This window comes from Eumetopias jubatus, unplaced genomic scaffold (assembly GCF_037043125.1).
Source record: "Eumetopias jubatus isolate StellerSeaLion01/CBP00866 unplaced genomic scaffold, mEumJub1_p1.0 scaffold_3, whole genome shotgun sequence".
NCBI classification, from domain to species: domain Eukaryota; kingdom Metazoa; phylum Chordata; class Mammalia; order Carnivora; family Otariidae; genus Eumetopias; species Eumetopias jubatus.
The window spans coordinates 125,593,688-125,610,358 of NW_028274809.1; the positions used below are offsets into that span (position 1 = coordinate 125,593,688).

Consider the following 16,671-nt stretch of genomic DNA (forward strand, 5'->3'; position numbering starts at 1 on the left):
TATGGCTCTTTACATGTAAATTTCTTTTGGCTTTAATCAAATAGAAAGAGATATGCATTTTTCATTTCAGCCTAAAACAACCAATGTTCTAGGAGCTGTTAATAAGCCACTTTCATCAGCTGGCAAGCAATCTCAGACAAAGTCATCACGAATGGAAACTGTAAGCAATGCAAGCAGCAGCTCAAATCCAAGCTCTCCTGGAAGAATAAAAGGGAGGTAAGAACCTAATATATTTTACATTTAAGGATTCCAACAAGGCAATGAGATTTAAAATAATGTAACCCAAAACATTTAATGTCAGTGAATGGAAATCAGTGCATACCTGAACATTCCCATTTAACACTGGTAGCCATTTACAAGTTCTTACTTATTTGCTCTCTTATTTTAGATAGGCACTCCATCTTAGCCTTTCATATTTTAGCTTGTTGGTATAGCCTGTGTTGGTAGACATAAGCTAAATGTCTTGCAGTTGTAAAACTGTTATATTATGGTACATCTGTACAATGGAATACATAATCATTAAAAATGATGAGGTATGAGCTAATATGAATTATTTCGACAATACATTATTGAGTAAAAAGGCAAAGAATAGAACAGTATTATAGTATTTTCAAGTTTTTAGAAAGGATTTGTATTCACATTGGCTTTTATATGCATAGAAAGTTTCTGGAAGACTACACAACGTCTCATGGTAATCTAGTGTAGGAGGGAGATCATTTTATATACGCTTTGGTTTGAATTTCTTTTTCCTGTGTACATGTATAAACTTTTTTGTTTAAAAAATTGTTTTAAAATTGTACTTTCAAATCACGCTCTACAGATTTTTCTTTTTAAGAAAGAAGAAAAGGGAAAATAATTCACATTTTCACTAGTTTTGGCATAGTGCTTTGTACACCGTTTGTTAGCAGCAGAACCTTGTACGGGGCTTAACTGCCACTGTGTATTGATTTTGTTTAGTTTTTAGCAAAGACTGTGCTGTCTTTTGTATTGTTTAGAACCAGTCAATAAAGAAAGGAGACATTCTGAAATTTCTTATCAATTTCCTTGTAATGAATAAATTGTCAAGTGATACATAATATAGTAGAAATTGAACAAAAATTACATTTATAGCTCTTGTTTTAGATTCCTGTATTAATACATATTAGTGGCTGATACCTGAGTGTCCCTTCATTTATATCATTCGGACATTTTCTAGTGGATGGCCTCCTACTTAACATTACCAAAACATTTCCAGCAACTCATTTCCTAAATTACTGGTTTTTCTTGTCGAATTTGTGGTTATAATCAGAGATCTAATTCACCTAGTCATTTAGGCTAAGAGCCTCAGTGTTGTCTTCGACTCTTCCCCCTACGCTAAGATATTGCTGTGGAGCCTAGTGATCTGATTTGTACTTTTATTAGATTGCCTTGATTGTGGAGAATAGAGGAACTAGAATTGAGGTAGAAAAACCAGTTAGGAGTCAGCTAATAGTACTTCAGGGAAGGGATAAACTGGGAAGAAGATGGTAAATAGTCAAATTTAGGATTTATTTTGATGGTAGATCCAAATAGTCTTGCTGATGGGTTAGATGTGAATAGTTACAGAAAGGGAATATTTAAGGATGGTATGGGTACCTGGGTGGCTCGGTCAGTTAGGCGTCTGCCTTCCACTCAGGTCATGATCCCAGGGTCCTAGGTTTGAGCCCCGCATCGGGCTCCCTGCTTGGCAGAGAGCCTGATTCTCCTTCTGCCTCTCTGCCTGCTGCTCTGCCTACTTGTGCTCTCTCTCTCTCTCTCTTTGTCAAATAAGTAAATAAAACCTTTCAAAAAAAAAAGGATGTATCCTAGGTGTTTTGCCTGAGTATTTATATAGGTGGTGGTGCCATTTACTGAGATGTAAAAGCCTTTGAGGAGGAATAGGCTGTGTGTGTGTGTGTGTGTGTGTGTGTGTGTGTGTGTATTTTCTGGGGAGATGTGGAAAAGAGGAGTGTCCAAATGACTGTTTTGGCTGTGTTAAAGTTGAGATGCCAATTAGAGATTCAAGTGAGTAGGCAATTGGATATGTGAGTCTAGAGCTCAGGGTAGCTTCTGGGTCAGGGATTGAGATTTAGGATTTAACAATGTTTAAATGGTTTTTAAAGCCAGATTAAGGATGTGATCACCTAGGACAGAAGACAGCCTTTATACCAATAAATGAGAGCATGTGCTATTAATTCATTTAGTAAGTATTTATTGAATGCCTACTTTATGCGTGGCACTGGTATAAGTGCTTAGTATAAATTGCTAAGTACAGTTGACCAAAGATCCATGCTTACATTCTAGCAGGGGAAGATTAGTAGAGAATAAACATAATAACTTTATTGTGTTAGAGGGTGTTAAGAGTACAGAGAAGAAAAAGTGGAATGGGGATATGGGAGAGAGAGGGAACAGTGCAGATTGTAGTAATATAGGCCAATTCAACTTGCTAACAAGAAAAGTTTTAATTTACTTTATGTACCCACTCCAAAATAGAATTTAGTTTTTAAAAAGACTTAGGAAAAAAACTAAATTTGTGATTTTTAAAGTTTCCCTATTATGTTAAATTAAATGTGATTCATTGCTTGTTGGTTTGTTGCTAAATATGATAGAATAAAATGGATACTTTTTTGAAAAGAATGAAACTTCCTCATAAAGCTATAAGGCTACACTAGGGAACAGAAAAAGCTTTTAAGTTATTTCATTGTAATAATGATTATAAATGTCTATATTAAAAGGCTTGATAGCTCTGAAATGGATCACAGTGAAAATGAAGATTACACAATGTCTTCACCTTTGCCAGGAAAAAAAAGTGACAAGAGAGACGACTCTGATCTTGTAAGGGTGAGATATTTGGTTTGATTTTATAATAATTATAATAATAATGATAAAAATAATTTTACTGTATAAATAATTTTTACACCGAAACCAGTTAATATCATTCTCAAATTCAACATTTGATTTTCTTTTAATGGTTTTAATCACCAATTTGGGTTTATAATTATCCTCTACCATGTAATTTAAACATATTGACTCTCTTGTGTTTCTTGTCATTCTAATAAATGATCTTTATTCTGTAGACCTTTGAAATCAAACATGCCAGTCCCATACTCAGAACTGCTTGGGTTTTTTTTGTTGTTGTTGTTGTTCTTGTTTTTAAAACACAGTAAGCTTAAACTTAGCATTGGAGGGGGAGGTAGAATAAGGGTCCTTAAAGGTTCCTCCATTTTAGATGATTTCTTGAGCCTTTCATTACTAAATAAGCTTCTAGTAAAGAAATGCTACAGTCTTCATAAAGGCTGCCTTTAGTTTTTAGATTTTAATAACAATGATAACTTGTATGATAGAAACAATTTATAAATGTTATTTAAAGACAGATTTAAGTTTTAGTGCAGATATAAAATACAGTTATATATTCCAGCACCACCTGATAGCCTTAATAATTGGACACATTTTGGCTTTCTAGGTTAGCTTTAAACATTTCTTGAATAATCAGTGAGGCTGTCTGAATCAGTTTCTTTATCTCTAAAATGTGACTCCTTAGCTGGTAAGGTTTATCAGAATAAATGAATTAACCTAAGTTAATTGGTGTTGCTGCTGTTTTATTATTATAAAGATCAATATTTTTGATCAATAATTAAAGTAAAAGTTAATGCATTTGAAACTACTCTCTTAGTAGAGATGGAAGGTTATTAATAAAATACTTTTGCTTTCGCTGAAGTATTATTGCCCTTCTTGTCTTCCACTGGTCCAACATTACATATCCCAAAAAGTTTAATAAATTATTTTCAGTTGTTTTCAATTTTTTCAGTAATTTGTTTTACCAGGTTGTTTTTCTTCCACTTAAAAAATTATCATTCTAAAATTCTTACTAAATCCTTACTATTTATACTGTAAATTCTGATTTTTATTGGCTGTTTAAAAATTTTGCCCAAGCAGAGTTAAAAATTGATCGCTTAGCCAGAAAGGAATCCTGTTATCTGGATTTATAGAAGAGAACCTTGATTGGAAAAGGTATTTATGTCTTCTAGTCCTACTTCTCATTTAATGCAGAAATTCCTTCATTAGCATTTATGAGAGTTGGTTAGCATATGCTTGAAAATGCCTTAGGTGGAGAGCTTATAATTTCTCCTGTTTCTTGGAAACGCCAGCTAGGCCACCCATACCCACATGCTGTCTTGCCCCCTTATCCCCACACCCCCCCAGAACTGGGAGATGTGGTTGTGATGAACGCTTAATGTTTTGTTATCCTATAAATTCTATATCTAGTTCTACCTTTTAGAGCAATGAAGAACAAAGTCTCTATATTTCATAGAAAAGTTTTGAAATTCTGAGCTTTTGAGATTGATTTGTATAATTATAATGGAGGCCTTTGGCTTCCTTTTGTGTAACATTGCATCCATTTTCAGAAATACTACAAGAACCTTATTAATAAATATCAACTGAAATATCCTCAAAGAGGTTAGCATTATGAGACAGAAGTTCAATTTAAAGACCAGTAGATTATAGTGAGAGAGTACTGTCTTTGCATATGCTACTACTTTGATATTAAAATTTCACCACACAGGAATTATTCTCCATATACATTTATATTCAAATACTTTACAGATAATATATTTTCCGTTTCCTGCTTCAAACCTCAGTTTTATACTCCCTCTGTTCTTAAGACAATGCAGTGCAAAATGAAAAAGAAACTAGAGAAGGTAGTGCTTTAGCAAACTAGATTATTTTATAGTATTCTCAAGAAAGCAGACATAGAATATCCTATTAACCACCAACCTTTTCCAGGGCATAAAGGAATTCAACTACCTTACACATTTTTGGACATCAAAATGAATTGTAACATTTTAAATTAGAGGTGGTAATTTTAAATTTAGTTTTAGTTCAATATTTCCCTTATCTATGCATCTCTGAGTAACAACAATTAATTATTAATTTATGTACAAAACTCTAAATAAACATTAACAAATTAAAACCAGTCACAGGTCTATTTTTCCTGGGATGTAAGGATAATTTGATGCTAAGAAATCTTTTAATATAATATGGCAAATCAGTATACCAAATAAGAATATAACAAGATAATCTCAGGTCATGTCAAGAAGACATAAATACAATTTAAAATCCACTCTTGATATATATGAACTCTTAATAAACTAATACCAGCGGGATACTTCCTTAACATGCTAAATGTTTTACTGTTTAAATCAGTAGTTATTAATTCAGTTACTCTTAAGTTATTCTTCATAAAGGCAAAATGCTTGAAGCATTTTTATTGAAAATCAGCAAAACAAGCAACCTGTTGTCATCAATATTATTTAAGATTGTTCTAGAATGTTTGACAAATTCAGGAAGACATGAAATAGTCAAAGATATGACAGTGAAAAAGAGACATTCGTTTGAACTCTTAGAAAAATAAGCAATTGAAAAACTAAGAATTTAGCATGGTAGCCATATAAATAGATGTATGTATGTGCATAACTTAACTTTATTCTGTTAATTTTTCTTTATATCAAGTATACACTTGGGTGAAAGGTGATTTGCTTCACCACAATAACCACTACAACAACAAAAATAGGTAGGTAGACAGACAGACAGACAGACACATCCATCGATCTAAAACTTCCTTAAAAAAGAAGTTGGGGGAAACTGTGTGGAGATGTCCAAATTGAGAGACATACAAGATTTGAAGAGAAAGAAGGCATACCATGTTCTGTAATGGGAAAAATGAATAAGAAAAGATAACCATTCTTTCTAAATGAATCTACATGTAATTATAAAATTCCAGTGTGATTTTAAGTCCATGTAGAAGAATAAATATAAAAAGGAGTAATAAGATCAGCCCAGCCAGACACAAATGTATTTATTTATAATTAGTAAAATATTATGCTGCTGTTACAATAGCTCAGAAACCTTATTAATTTTTAAAACATAATACAAAATAAAAGAAGCATTATAAGTCAGTGGTTTCTTTTTAAATGATTAGAATACTCTGGGGGGTAGATAGGAAAAAGAGTTTAAACCTTCATCTCAAATCCTATTAAGATACAATAATGTCTTAGTCTGCTCAGGCTGCCATAAAAAATACCATAGACTGGGTGACTTAAACAACAGAAATTAATTTTCTCACCATTTGGAAGGTTGGGAATTCCAAGTTCAAAGTGCTGGCCAATTTGCTTCTTGGTGAGAGCTCTCTTCCTGGTTTGCAGATGGCCACCTTCTCACTGTGGACCCACATGGTGGAGAGAGACAGATTTCTCTGGTGTCTCTTCCCATAAGGAACTAATTCTATAATGAGGGCCCCACCTACCCTCATGTCCTCATCTCAACTGAAGTATCTCCCCAAAGACCTTTTCTTCAAATACCATAACATTAGGGGTTATAGCTTCAACATGTGAATTTTGTGTGGGCACAATTCAGTCCATAACAAATAGAACTAAAATTTATATATACACAAGAATGTAGATTAAAATACTAAGATTCCAGTATGCAAATGGGCAAAGAACATAATACCAGCAGCATAATTAGGGAGTTTGTAGACAGGAAACAAAATGACTATTAAACTAATCAGATAATTTTTGTTGTTTTCTACCAGTGATTTTTAAGAATGTAAATTGGCGTAAACTTTTTGGAAATAAAATTTACATTTATTTATGGGTTTTATACATGTATGTGTATGGAGAAGCTATAAGGGTTCATACCGTTCTTGATTTCTTTGGAGAATTTCCTCAGTTTGCATCTTCTGCTCAGTGCCTAAATTCTCTGAATGTAGACTAGGCTTTTAAATTTGAGTTACCAATTAAATAATTTAAATTGTTTTTTTTTGTTTTTAATTAGTTCATGAAAAGAAGCAGTATCAGGTTCAGAAGTGTTTTCAAAATTTTTAATAAGTGATGAATGTTTAACTTTTTGTATCTTGCAACCTCTGTTTATAAAATAAAAGTTTTTTATGGTGTCTAAACATGATATATAGCATAGTTGATATTTTATGTTGTAAACACTGTGTAGTAAAATTAGAATTACTTAAATTGACTATCAAAGCAGATCCATTATACTTTAGTATAGTTATCCATTGTTCATGCAAGGAATTTAGAAATTTTTTAAATGAAATAAATAGTAGCTCTTCATTAAAATGTATAATTTAATAAAATACTGATCTTGAAAGGTTTCCATTTGAGGCTCTCTAGCTTAAGTAAAAATAAAAATTTATCCTCTTACTCTGGATAATTTTTTTAGTTAAAATACAAGTAGTTATGGTTCTGATGGGCTTAAGAACTCTACACTTTATTTAAGCACATTTTTATGACAAAGTGGATAGCATATTTTTTGTTTTATTTTTCAAAATATGCACACTTACAATTTTATGTTTGAAATTGTGGTTTTTATTCCTAGTCTGAATTGGACAAACCTAGAAGCCGGAAAAAAACACCTGTTACAGATTCAGAAGAAAAATTAGGTATGGATGACCTCACCAAGTTGGTACAGGAGCAGAAACCTAAAGGTAGTCAGCGTGGACGGAAGAGAGGCCATACGGCTTCAGAATCAGATGAACAGCAGTGGCCTGAAGAAAAGAGGCTCAAAGAAGATATATTAGAAAATGAAGATGAACAGAACAGTCCACCAAAGAAAGGTAAAAGAGGCCGACCGCCGAAACCTCTTGGTGGAGGTACAGCAAAGGAAGAGCCAACAATGAAAACGTCTAAAAAAGGAACCAAAAAAAAATCTGGACCTTCAGCACCAGAAGAAGAGGAAGAAGAAGAAAGACAAAGTGGAAATACAGAACAGAAGTCAAAGAGCAAACAACACCGAACATCAAGGAGAACACAACAGAGGTAAGTACGTGCAACTCTAAACTGCATATGTTTCGTAACTATGTCATAAATCATAATTTGATGCTATGCACATTTGGGTCTTCTCCAAAGCAGAGCAGAATCTCCTGAAACTAGTGCAGTTGAATCCACACAATCCACACCACAGAAAGGACGAGGAAGACCATCAAAAACGCCATCACCATCACAACCAAAAAAAAATGTGTAAGTTGTAAATAATATTAAATTTCAAACCAGTTTCAAATTATTTTGCAAAAGTTCAAAAATTTTTAAATATACATAGCGCTATATTTAAAATCTCATATATTTACTCCCATTACACTAGGTAAGATAAAATTTTTATAAACTTACCTAGGTGATTGATATCCCAATTAACTCTCTGATAATATTTGTACATTTCTTAACAGGTTTTAGGCAAATATTTTTAAATGAGTAACATATAGTTTATTATTTCCAATACAGACTTTATAGTACCTAAAGAGATGAGAAGGTATTTTTAAATAATCACATCTTACTGACCAGGTTGCCTTGTCATTGCACACTACAGTTTTTCTTGATGTCTTTCCTCAGCAACTTAAAAAAAAAAAAAAAAAGTTTTTACATTTTTGCTTTTATTCTTTGAATTGTGTAGGAAAGTAACAGGCATTATTTTTCTTTAAATTATATCCACAGAAATTATCACATGTAGATCTGAGTTTTTGATGTTTTGAATTTGTTTCTTTTCTAATCAAATTAACACATCCATATCTACATATAAATAGTTTTAGAAGTTCACACAAACATATGTTTATAAGAAGTTACAATAACAAATCTGTACCTAAGATTATTAAAGTAGCAGGAACATCAGTACTGTAATTTGTATATTTTGCCCTTTTTTCTCAGTTATTTAAGTGGAACTAAAATAGCATGTCTTCCTTCCATTAGTCAGAAATTCTGCACTTTTCCTGAGAGTAATCCCATTACATAATTACATCAGTGCGTTGGCTTTTCAGACTTGCCAGCAGCGCGCCTTGGCCAAATACTTACCTTAGAAGTCTTTCCCGTTCCTGTGTATTCCACAGGAAGAGGAAAAGTTGCCTGAGTGTCTAGCTACTTCATGCCCTCTTCCATTTAACTTTTTCCTTGGGTAAAAAAGTAAAGGTAAGTATATTTTTGTGATAGCTTTGTAAATGTGTTTGGATTCAATTACGGAAAATAACTGTTTCTTAAACAAATTCTTAAGGAATATTAAATTTCCAGAATTAATTTTATAATGAGGAAATAACAAAAATATCTTTCAGGCTCATAACTGTAATTTGTTTATATTTGGGCATCAAAAAATTAAGGACTTAAATGATTATCATGTCATTTCCTCATACGAATGTTCTAAACCAAACAAGTATTTCTTTTAAAAATCAGTGCAAAAAAAAGACTCTATATTCTGTCTTAACAGTGTATCTTCCCTTCACGGGGAACCTCTTTTTTTAGAACTAGTAGAATAACATATGTTATGATCTGCCTGTTTTTCTTGTTCTGACCTCAGTGGAATTGAGAAAAACTGAATCAAGTAAAAAAAATTACTTGGTTTGAGTGTGGATTAAACAATACTTTGGATTACCTAAGAGAAGTGATAAACTGTATTCTTAATTTTTAAAAAAAGTTACCATACAGAGAATAAGGTGATGGTTGCCAGAGGGTAGTGGGGGTGGGAGTATGAGCAAAATGAGTGAAGGGGAGTAGGGAATATGGGCTTCTAGTTTGGGAATGAATGAGTCATGGGAATAAAAGAGCACGGTGTAGGGAATATGGTCAGTGATACTGTAGTAGCACTGCATGGTGATAGATGGTAGCTACACTTGTGAGCATAGCATAATGTATAAATAAGTTGAATCACTACACCTGAAACTAAGGTAACGTGTGTCAACTGTACGCAAATAAAAAAAAGTTTTTAATGAAAGAATATATATGCAGATAGAAAAATATCGAGAGGGAAACATTTGATTAAATGGTGGTATCTATTACATATATTTCATTGCCTCCTGTGTTTCAGAGAGTATGAGGTGCTGGGGGATATGGTGGCACAGAGTAGACCTGATTCTTGTCCTTATGGGATTTACCATCTAAATGGGCATGTAGTCATTGCATAATCACACTGAAATATGGAATTCTAAATTGTGATATGTGCCCTGATGAAAATTTAGGGTACTGTAAGAGAAAGTAATGGAAGGGCTAGGGAATTGGGAAGTTTTCTCTTTGGAAAGTCACAGTTGATTTCTTGAGAATAGTAGGAATTAGGCTGGTGGAGAACAGGAAGAAGAACACAATTGGGGGGAATATTGGATTTGAAGGTTCCAAAGTAGGAAAAATCTTGGCCAATTCAGAGAGTTGAAGGAAGGCAAGAATTTGCCAGTGTAGTTGTGAGGAATTGGGGAGTAGAAAGGGAGGAGAATGGACAGGTACCCCAGGACTGTCTGCAGGGCCTTATATACTATATTAAGGAGATTTATGGAATTTCTCTCAGTATAGCAGGGAATTGTTGAGGGGGAATGAGTGACATCAGCTGTTTTTACATTTTTAGAGAGGAAGTAAAGAGATAAGAATGGCTTGGGAATGTGTAGAAGCAATAGAGGTGGAGAGAAGTGAATAGGATTTGAGATTTCTTTGTAAGAATTATGGGACTAGATGAAGAGTGGTACAGTAGTAATGAAGAGTGGTACAGTAGTAAGAAGGACTCCAAATTTTCTGTTTTGAGAAGCTCAGGAGATACAGATGCCATTTACTGAGTTGGGAAAGATAAAAGGAAGAGCAGACTTTGGTTTATGTTTTAAAATCTTTTATGGTATTGGTCTCAGTCACACGTTTTTGTTACTTGGTCAGTGTTTGTAGGTGAGATTCTAGGATTAAACACTGGTGTAGGGTTTAGAATAAGAAAAATATTTCTTGTTTTGTAAGGTAATGAAGGATAAAAATGATAATAAATGAGAATTTATGAAATATTTAAAGCATTTTACTACTTCAAGATCAGAATGTTCATTTTATTTTACATCTGTTTTACTCTAGCCGTGTAGGACGCTCCAAACAAGCAGCTACTAAAGAAAATGATTCAAGTGAAGAAGTAGATGTGTTTCAGGGTAGCTCTCCTGTCAATGATGATATTCCACAGGAAGAAACAGAGGAAGAGGAAGTTTCTACAGTAAATGTATGTGTTTATTAAAGTACCATGTGTGATAGTATAGAATATAGAATAGAGTTGGTAAATATTTGGTAAGATACATATACTTGCTCTTACGTATAAGTCTAAGTGCTTTTCTTCATTAGTTTGTAGAGTTGTTTCATCTACCAGCTTGAATAATTAGAGAGCATCCGTTATGGAATACTGAGACTCTGAGAATAATAGCTGTAGCCTCGTGAAAATGTAAATATCAAGTTGAAAGCTGAATGTAGAGAAGAACAAGTAGCTGTCTGATATTGACACTTCAGGCATTTAAGTTGTACCTTGATTTTAGAGCACTGTTATATGTTAAATAGACTGTGGTTTATGTTTCTTGACTTTTTTCTTTGAGTTTCACAGTAGAAACTAGAAGTTAACCATATAGGATAAAATCACGTCTTTGAAATTTATAAAATTGGTAATAGACCTTTCTTTTACAAAAGTAGGAATGTGATTCTTCCTGAGATAATTTTTTTTTAAGAATGGCTTTGTCAGTTAACACATCTTGAGTATTTCTTGTTGGAGGAAGTATAGTTAACACATTTAAGTAAGGTCTGTTCTCTTGATGATACACTGATGCTCAGTCTTTGAATCACTACAGCCAGCCATCTTTGAGAAACCTGTGTTATGAGATGTAGACCCAGAGTTGACCCCCCCCCCGTGCTATTTAACATAATCAGCACTTATGTCTGGGCCCGGGTTGTGAAGGGGTTATGACCACAGAAAAATATCTGAACTGTGTGGTCTCAAACTTGTTGTTGGGCTTGTTTCTTAAAGTATTTGTTTATTGTTTTGAATATAAAAATAAGGCTGAAGAGTTCATTGTGATTAGTGTCTTCATCAAAACAAAACAAAACAAAAATTGCACCATAAATTAATTTAATTAAAATCCTGTTCTGTTTATATTCCTCTTTATACTGGTCTTTTTTGAACTAAAGTGTTATTATGCTTTCATTAGTACTTGCCAGTAAATTATAATATGTCTGAATTTCAGATTATTTCTGTGTATTTAATGATTGTTATGATCCACATTCAATAACTGTTTTCCCAGAAAGACAACTGTAAGCCTAAGTTCATAATGATCAAATGTTTTCTTTTACCACAAAAACATAAGTGGAAAAATATTTGCAATTGTTTTTCTTGCTGTTGACATTTCTGTTCATTTCTCTTTAAAATTATTAAATAGAAAAGTGAAATAGTTTTTTCTTTCTCTGTTGTGGGAAAAGCTATCTGCTATGTCTAGTATTTTTATTAAGCATCTGGTAATTTTTCTTTTAAGGTACGGCGGCGAAGTTCTAAAAGAGAAAGGCGATGAACAAATGTAATTAATAACTTTCTATGTGAAAGCTTTGAGAAGAAGCATTTTTTTGTCAAGCTTGAGGCTAAGTAAAGCCTTTGAGATGCACAAAGCGGGACTGCCAGAGAGTGGACAGTTGGAACTTCCTTTGATGACCTCATGTGTTTTGTGGTCACAGCGCTTTAGCCATACGCGTGGTGATAACATTGACTATGGAGTCTTGTGGAAGTGTGATGTCCGATGGTTATGTAGACATAAACTAAAGAAGAAACTTGTAAATATATTTTTTCTCTTTTTACTTTCTCTTTCTTTGTTTTTCTTTGTTTTTCTTTGTTTCTTTGTTTCTTTCTCTCTCTCTTTCTTTCTTTTTTCTTTCTTTCTTTCTTTCTTTTTTCTTCTTTCTTTCTTTAATGTTTCTGACTTCTAAAGTGCTTGTATAGCTTTTATCTGCGGCTTTAAACTGACAGTACCCAACTGTTTATTGGATCTATTGATTTGGAAAGAGTTTGTTAGGATAGATCTTAAGCAGTAGTCTGTCAGTGTTAGTATTTGTATTCTCTGCAATTTTACTGTGAAAAATTTTTTTCAACAAATGGTGTCATTTTCTTGATGTCATTGTTTGTTGGAGAGTTAAATCGTCTCTTTCCCTTGTGTATCTTACCTAGTGTTTACTCCTAGGCACCCTTAATCTTCAGAGGTGCTATACTGTCTGCCATTACACCTGAATGGTGCCTCCGGTGGGAGGACACCATGCAAATTGTGAAATAATCCTGAAGTTTGATTATTTTACACCTCAGTATTGGTCTCAGAATTTTCTGGCCTTTCATGGCAATGAAAATTTTAAGAAAAGAGAGATTTAAAATATTTTAATTTTAAAGAGTGTGTTATAAAATAATGTACTGAATTCTTTATCCCATTTTATCATCATCCCTTTTCAGTTTTTATTAATCTACTGTATCAATAAAATTCTGTAATTTGAATTAGTTTTTAATAGTCTAGAATGTTATTGTGTATAGATATTTCCTCTTGAACATTATGTTCAGAAGATGCAAATTATTACACTATAATATAAAATCTGATATATACACATAGAAGAGTTCCAGTTCTCCATAACAGTGTAAAGTTAATCAGAAAGAAAAAATTTTATTGATGCAGTGTGTCTTTATAAAGCTGTTCTTGAAAGCAAGTGTTTTGTATTTTATAGTGAGTTGCATGTTTATGAAAAAGTGCTGAAAATGGGATGTGCTCTTTTCTGTAAATTCATATTTAGCCATAGTATATGATAGATTGCCCCATAACATAGTTTTTCATCAAGAGTTTATTATTGTACTTTATTTTGGAGCCAAAAACTTGTTCTTGGGCAGGGGGGACAGGGTGGGAGTGATATATCCAACTATCTGAGCTACTTACTGTAGGTATCACAATCTTATAAATTTTGAATGAAATTCCACTTCATCTAGATTGGGAGAAGTGGAAGTTTATTTGGATTTAGAGCAGTTCTTTTTTTTTTTTATCATCATAATCTGCAAAATATAAAACAAACTACTTAAGTCAGTATCCTTTATACAGTTTTGGAAACTGTATTTTGAACCAAAACATAAAAGTTACTTAATGCTTGCCTAAATTCATTGTAGTATTTCAGGTGCTGTTCTTTTGTTTTTTCCACAGTTAACATCGGAAAAGAAAATCATATCCTAACTTATTAAATTTATTACATTGAATAATGGAGCATTTTCATATAATACACCATTATGTTTAAGGTATATTTCCAAGATTGGTTATAATAGATGGGGGATATAATAAAGAAACTATTTTGGAAAATGACATTTTACTATTTTCCAATGTATATCACAATTGATGTGATTATTTTTCTTTTAAAGATTTCTTCATGTTTATGAAACGGCCTTTTATTTTTAAAAAAAGTGTTTTGAATTGTGTCTTAATCTCTCAATATTTAACTATTGTTCATTTCCAACAGTACTGACACCAGTGATTATGGGAGGCTGCTGTATACAAGGCAGCTAATGTTAGACCAAGATGCATTGGTTTTTAACTGTTCCATGAGCTCAGTTCTCCCAAACACGCTATTTGTATCTCAGCAGTACAAAGGCATGTTTTTAAATCTATAAAATAAAGAATAAGGGATAGCTTTGTATTTTTGTCGTTGACTAAATTGCACCGGAAATGTTTATGGAAGTATATCTTTAAGACCATTTTATAAAACATAATGAAAACATGATTGTGGAGGATTTTTATTTGCATGATCATAGTTAACCAAATTTCATTGCACATTAATTCTGTACATCAGTTCACAAAAAAATGTTCATTGTAGATTTTGTTTAATGCCACTAAGTCTGTGATTTAACAACTTGTCTGTTCACTTTTTGGGAGGATCATGATGTAAATTTTCCATTTTTCTGTAGAAAAATAGGTGCAATAATGATCAAAGTTTTGATGTCCTGAGTCTTCATCGTAGGGGATTATTTTATTATGTTTAAACTTAACATTTCATATGCTAACATTTGGAGAGCCACATACTATATAACTAAAGTAAAATTAAGTATGTATACAACAGTAATTGCTAACAGTGGTTAGCAAAGTCTTCAGTGATAATGTTCGTTTTGAAAAATATGTACTGTATAAAATTAAGGAAATATTTAACTCACTGTAACAAGTTCCATTATGAAAATCTTATGAGTCTTCAGTGAGGTTATCTTGCTGCACTCTGTAGCAAGTTCATTTAATCTACATTATAATAAGATTTCTTGCTGCAGTGCAACAGGAAGCTTTTTTTCAGTGATCTCCACTGTATATGTAAATTACAAATGTGGCTGTAAAACTTGTTCCAGGTATTAAAGGTTACATTACTTTCTGTATCTTCGTACAACTTGTAAGTTTGATTTTTCAGATTTCCTTTTGCCCACTTGAAGATTGTCAGGAATTTAAGAATTTGTTTAACTTAGGTATATCTCCCCTACCACATAGTATTATGTCACCATAATGAACAATTGGTATTTAGATAGATAACCAATTTCAGACACATTTTTGGATTTTCTGTGAAGTTGAATAAACATGAAAGCTAATATGTAATTGTATTATTTTATTTATGTGAATTAATATATATATATTTAAATATGTTTACTAAATGAAGAAAGGCACGTTTTGATGATTTTTGATTTTGGAGCCTTTGTTGCATGAAAAGGAAATGTATTTCCCAGTAACATTTTTTCAAGCTTTTTGTTTAAACTTCTTATGTAAAATTTTGGCTAACAGAGATTGCTAAGTACTATTTAAGTTAAAGGATTGCATAAACTGAAGAAAATAAATGTATCCTATAAACTTTAAAAGTAAGCACTGAGAATATAAGTTGCTAGTGGCACTTTTATTCATTTGTTCAGCAAATATTTATTGAGTGCTTACTATGTGTTAGGCTAGTTACAGAGAATAAAGTGTGATCGAGATAGATAAGTCCCTGCCCTTGCAGAGCTTACGTTCTCCACAAGGGGGTGGGGGAATAAGGAAACAATAATTAAATATATAATATAAATGTCAGATTGTGAGAAGTGTGGTGAAAAGAAAAGGAAAAGCAAGATAGACAGTAGAAATGATTGGAGGAGAAACTATTTTGTATATTTTGGAGCTATGTTACTTAGCACATAAACTATCAGGTTATTATCCTGTTATTATAAAAGTTACACTTATAATTATAAAACGTCACTTGATATCTGTACAAATACTTCATGCCTACTTTGTCTGATATTAATATAGGCATACTGGTTTTGTTTTGTTTGCATGACAAACCTTTTTCTGTCCTTTTATTTTCAACCTATTTATATATATCCTTATATTTAAAGTGTATGTTATGTTAACATTTTATACTTTCATCTTGCTCTTTTATCTAGTCTTAGAATCTTTGTTCTTTAGAGTGTTTAGACTGTTTACTTTTGGTATAATTACTGATGTAGTAGGTTTTAAATCTTGCTATCTTTTTTGCCAGTCTTTTCTTTATTCCTTTATTTCCTCCTTTTCCTACCTTCTTTTGACTCAGTCAGGTACTGTTGACCTTTGAACAATGTGGGGATTAAGGGTGCCAACCCCCACACAGTTGAAAATCCACATAGAACTTTTGAGTCCCCAAAAACTTAACTACTGATAGCGTACTGTTGACTGAGAGCCTTACCAATAACATAGTTGATTAACCCATATTTTGTATGTTGTATGTATTAGATACTGTATTCTTAAAGTAAGCTAGAGAAAAGAAAGTGTTATTAAGAAAATCATAGAAAAGAGTAAGTACTTTTACACCACTGTACTGTATCAAAAAAGAATCCAGCTCAAACTCCTGTTGTTCAAGGGTCATCTGT

At 32.5% G+C, this 16,671-nt stretch overlaps 1 protein-coding gene across 7 annotated transcripts in view; it reads left to right on the plus strand.

Moving 5' to 3' along the window:
* Positions 1–15,390, plus strand: part of PDS5B (PDS5 cohesin associated factor B) — a 194,870-nt gene extending 179,480 nt beyond the window's left edge. For 2 of the 7 annotated variants that reach the window (XM_088021798.1, XM_088021795.1), the window contains exons 30-35: positions 71–216; positions 2,733–2,838; positions 7,384–7,823; positions 7,914–8,024; positions 10,860–10,998; positions 12,290–15,390. In XM_088021798.1, coding sequence (XP_087877924.1) covers positions 71–216; positions 2,733–2,838; positions 7,384–7,823; positions 7,914–8,024; positions 10,860–10,998; positions 12,290–12,325 — 978 coding nt within the window. In that variant the 3' untranslated portion in view covers positions 12,326–15,390. Of the gene's footprint in view, positions 1–70; positions 217–2,732; positions 2,839–7,383; positions 7,824–7,913; positions 8,029–10,859; positions 10,999–12,289 lie in introns of those variants that run through there. The other 5 variants (XM_028105892.2, XM_088021796.1, XM_028105909.2 and 2 more) reach the window with 5 other exon arrangements.
* Positions 15,391–16,671: the final 1,281 nt, after the last annotated feature.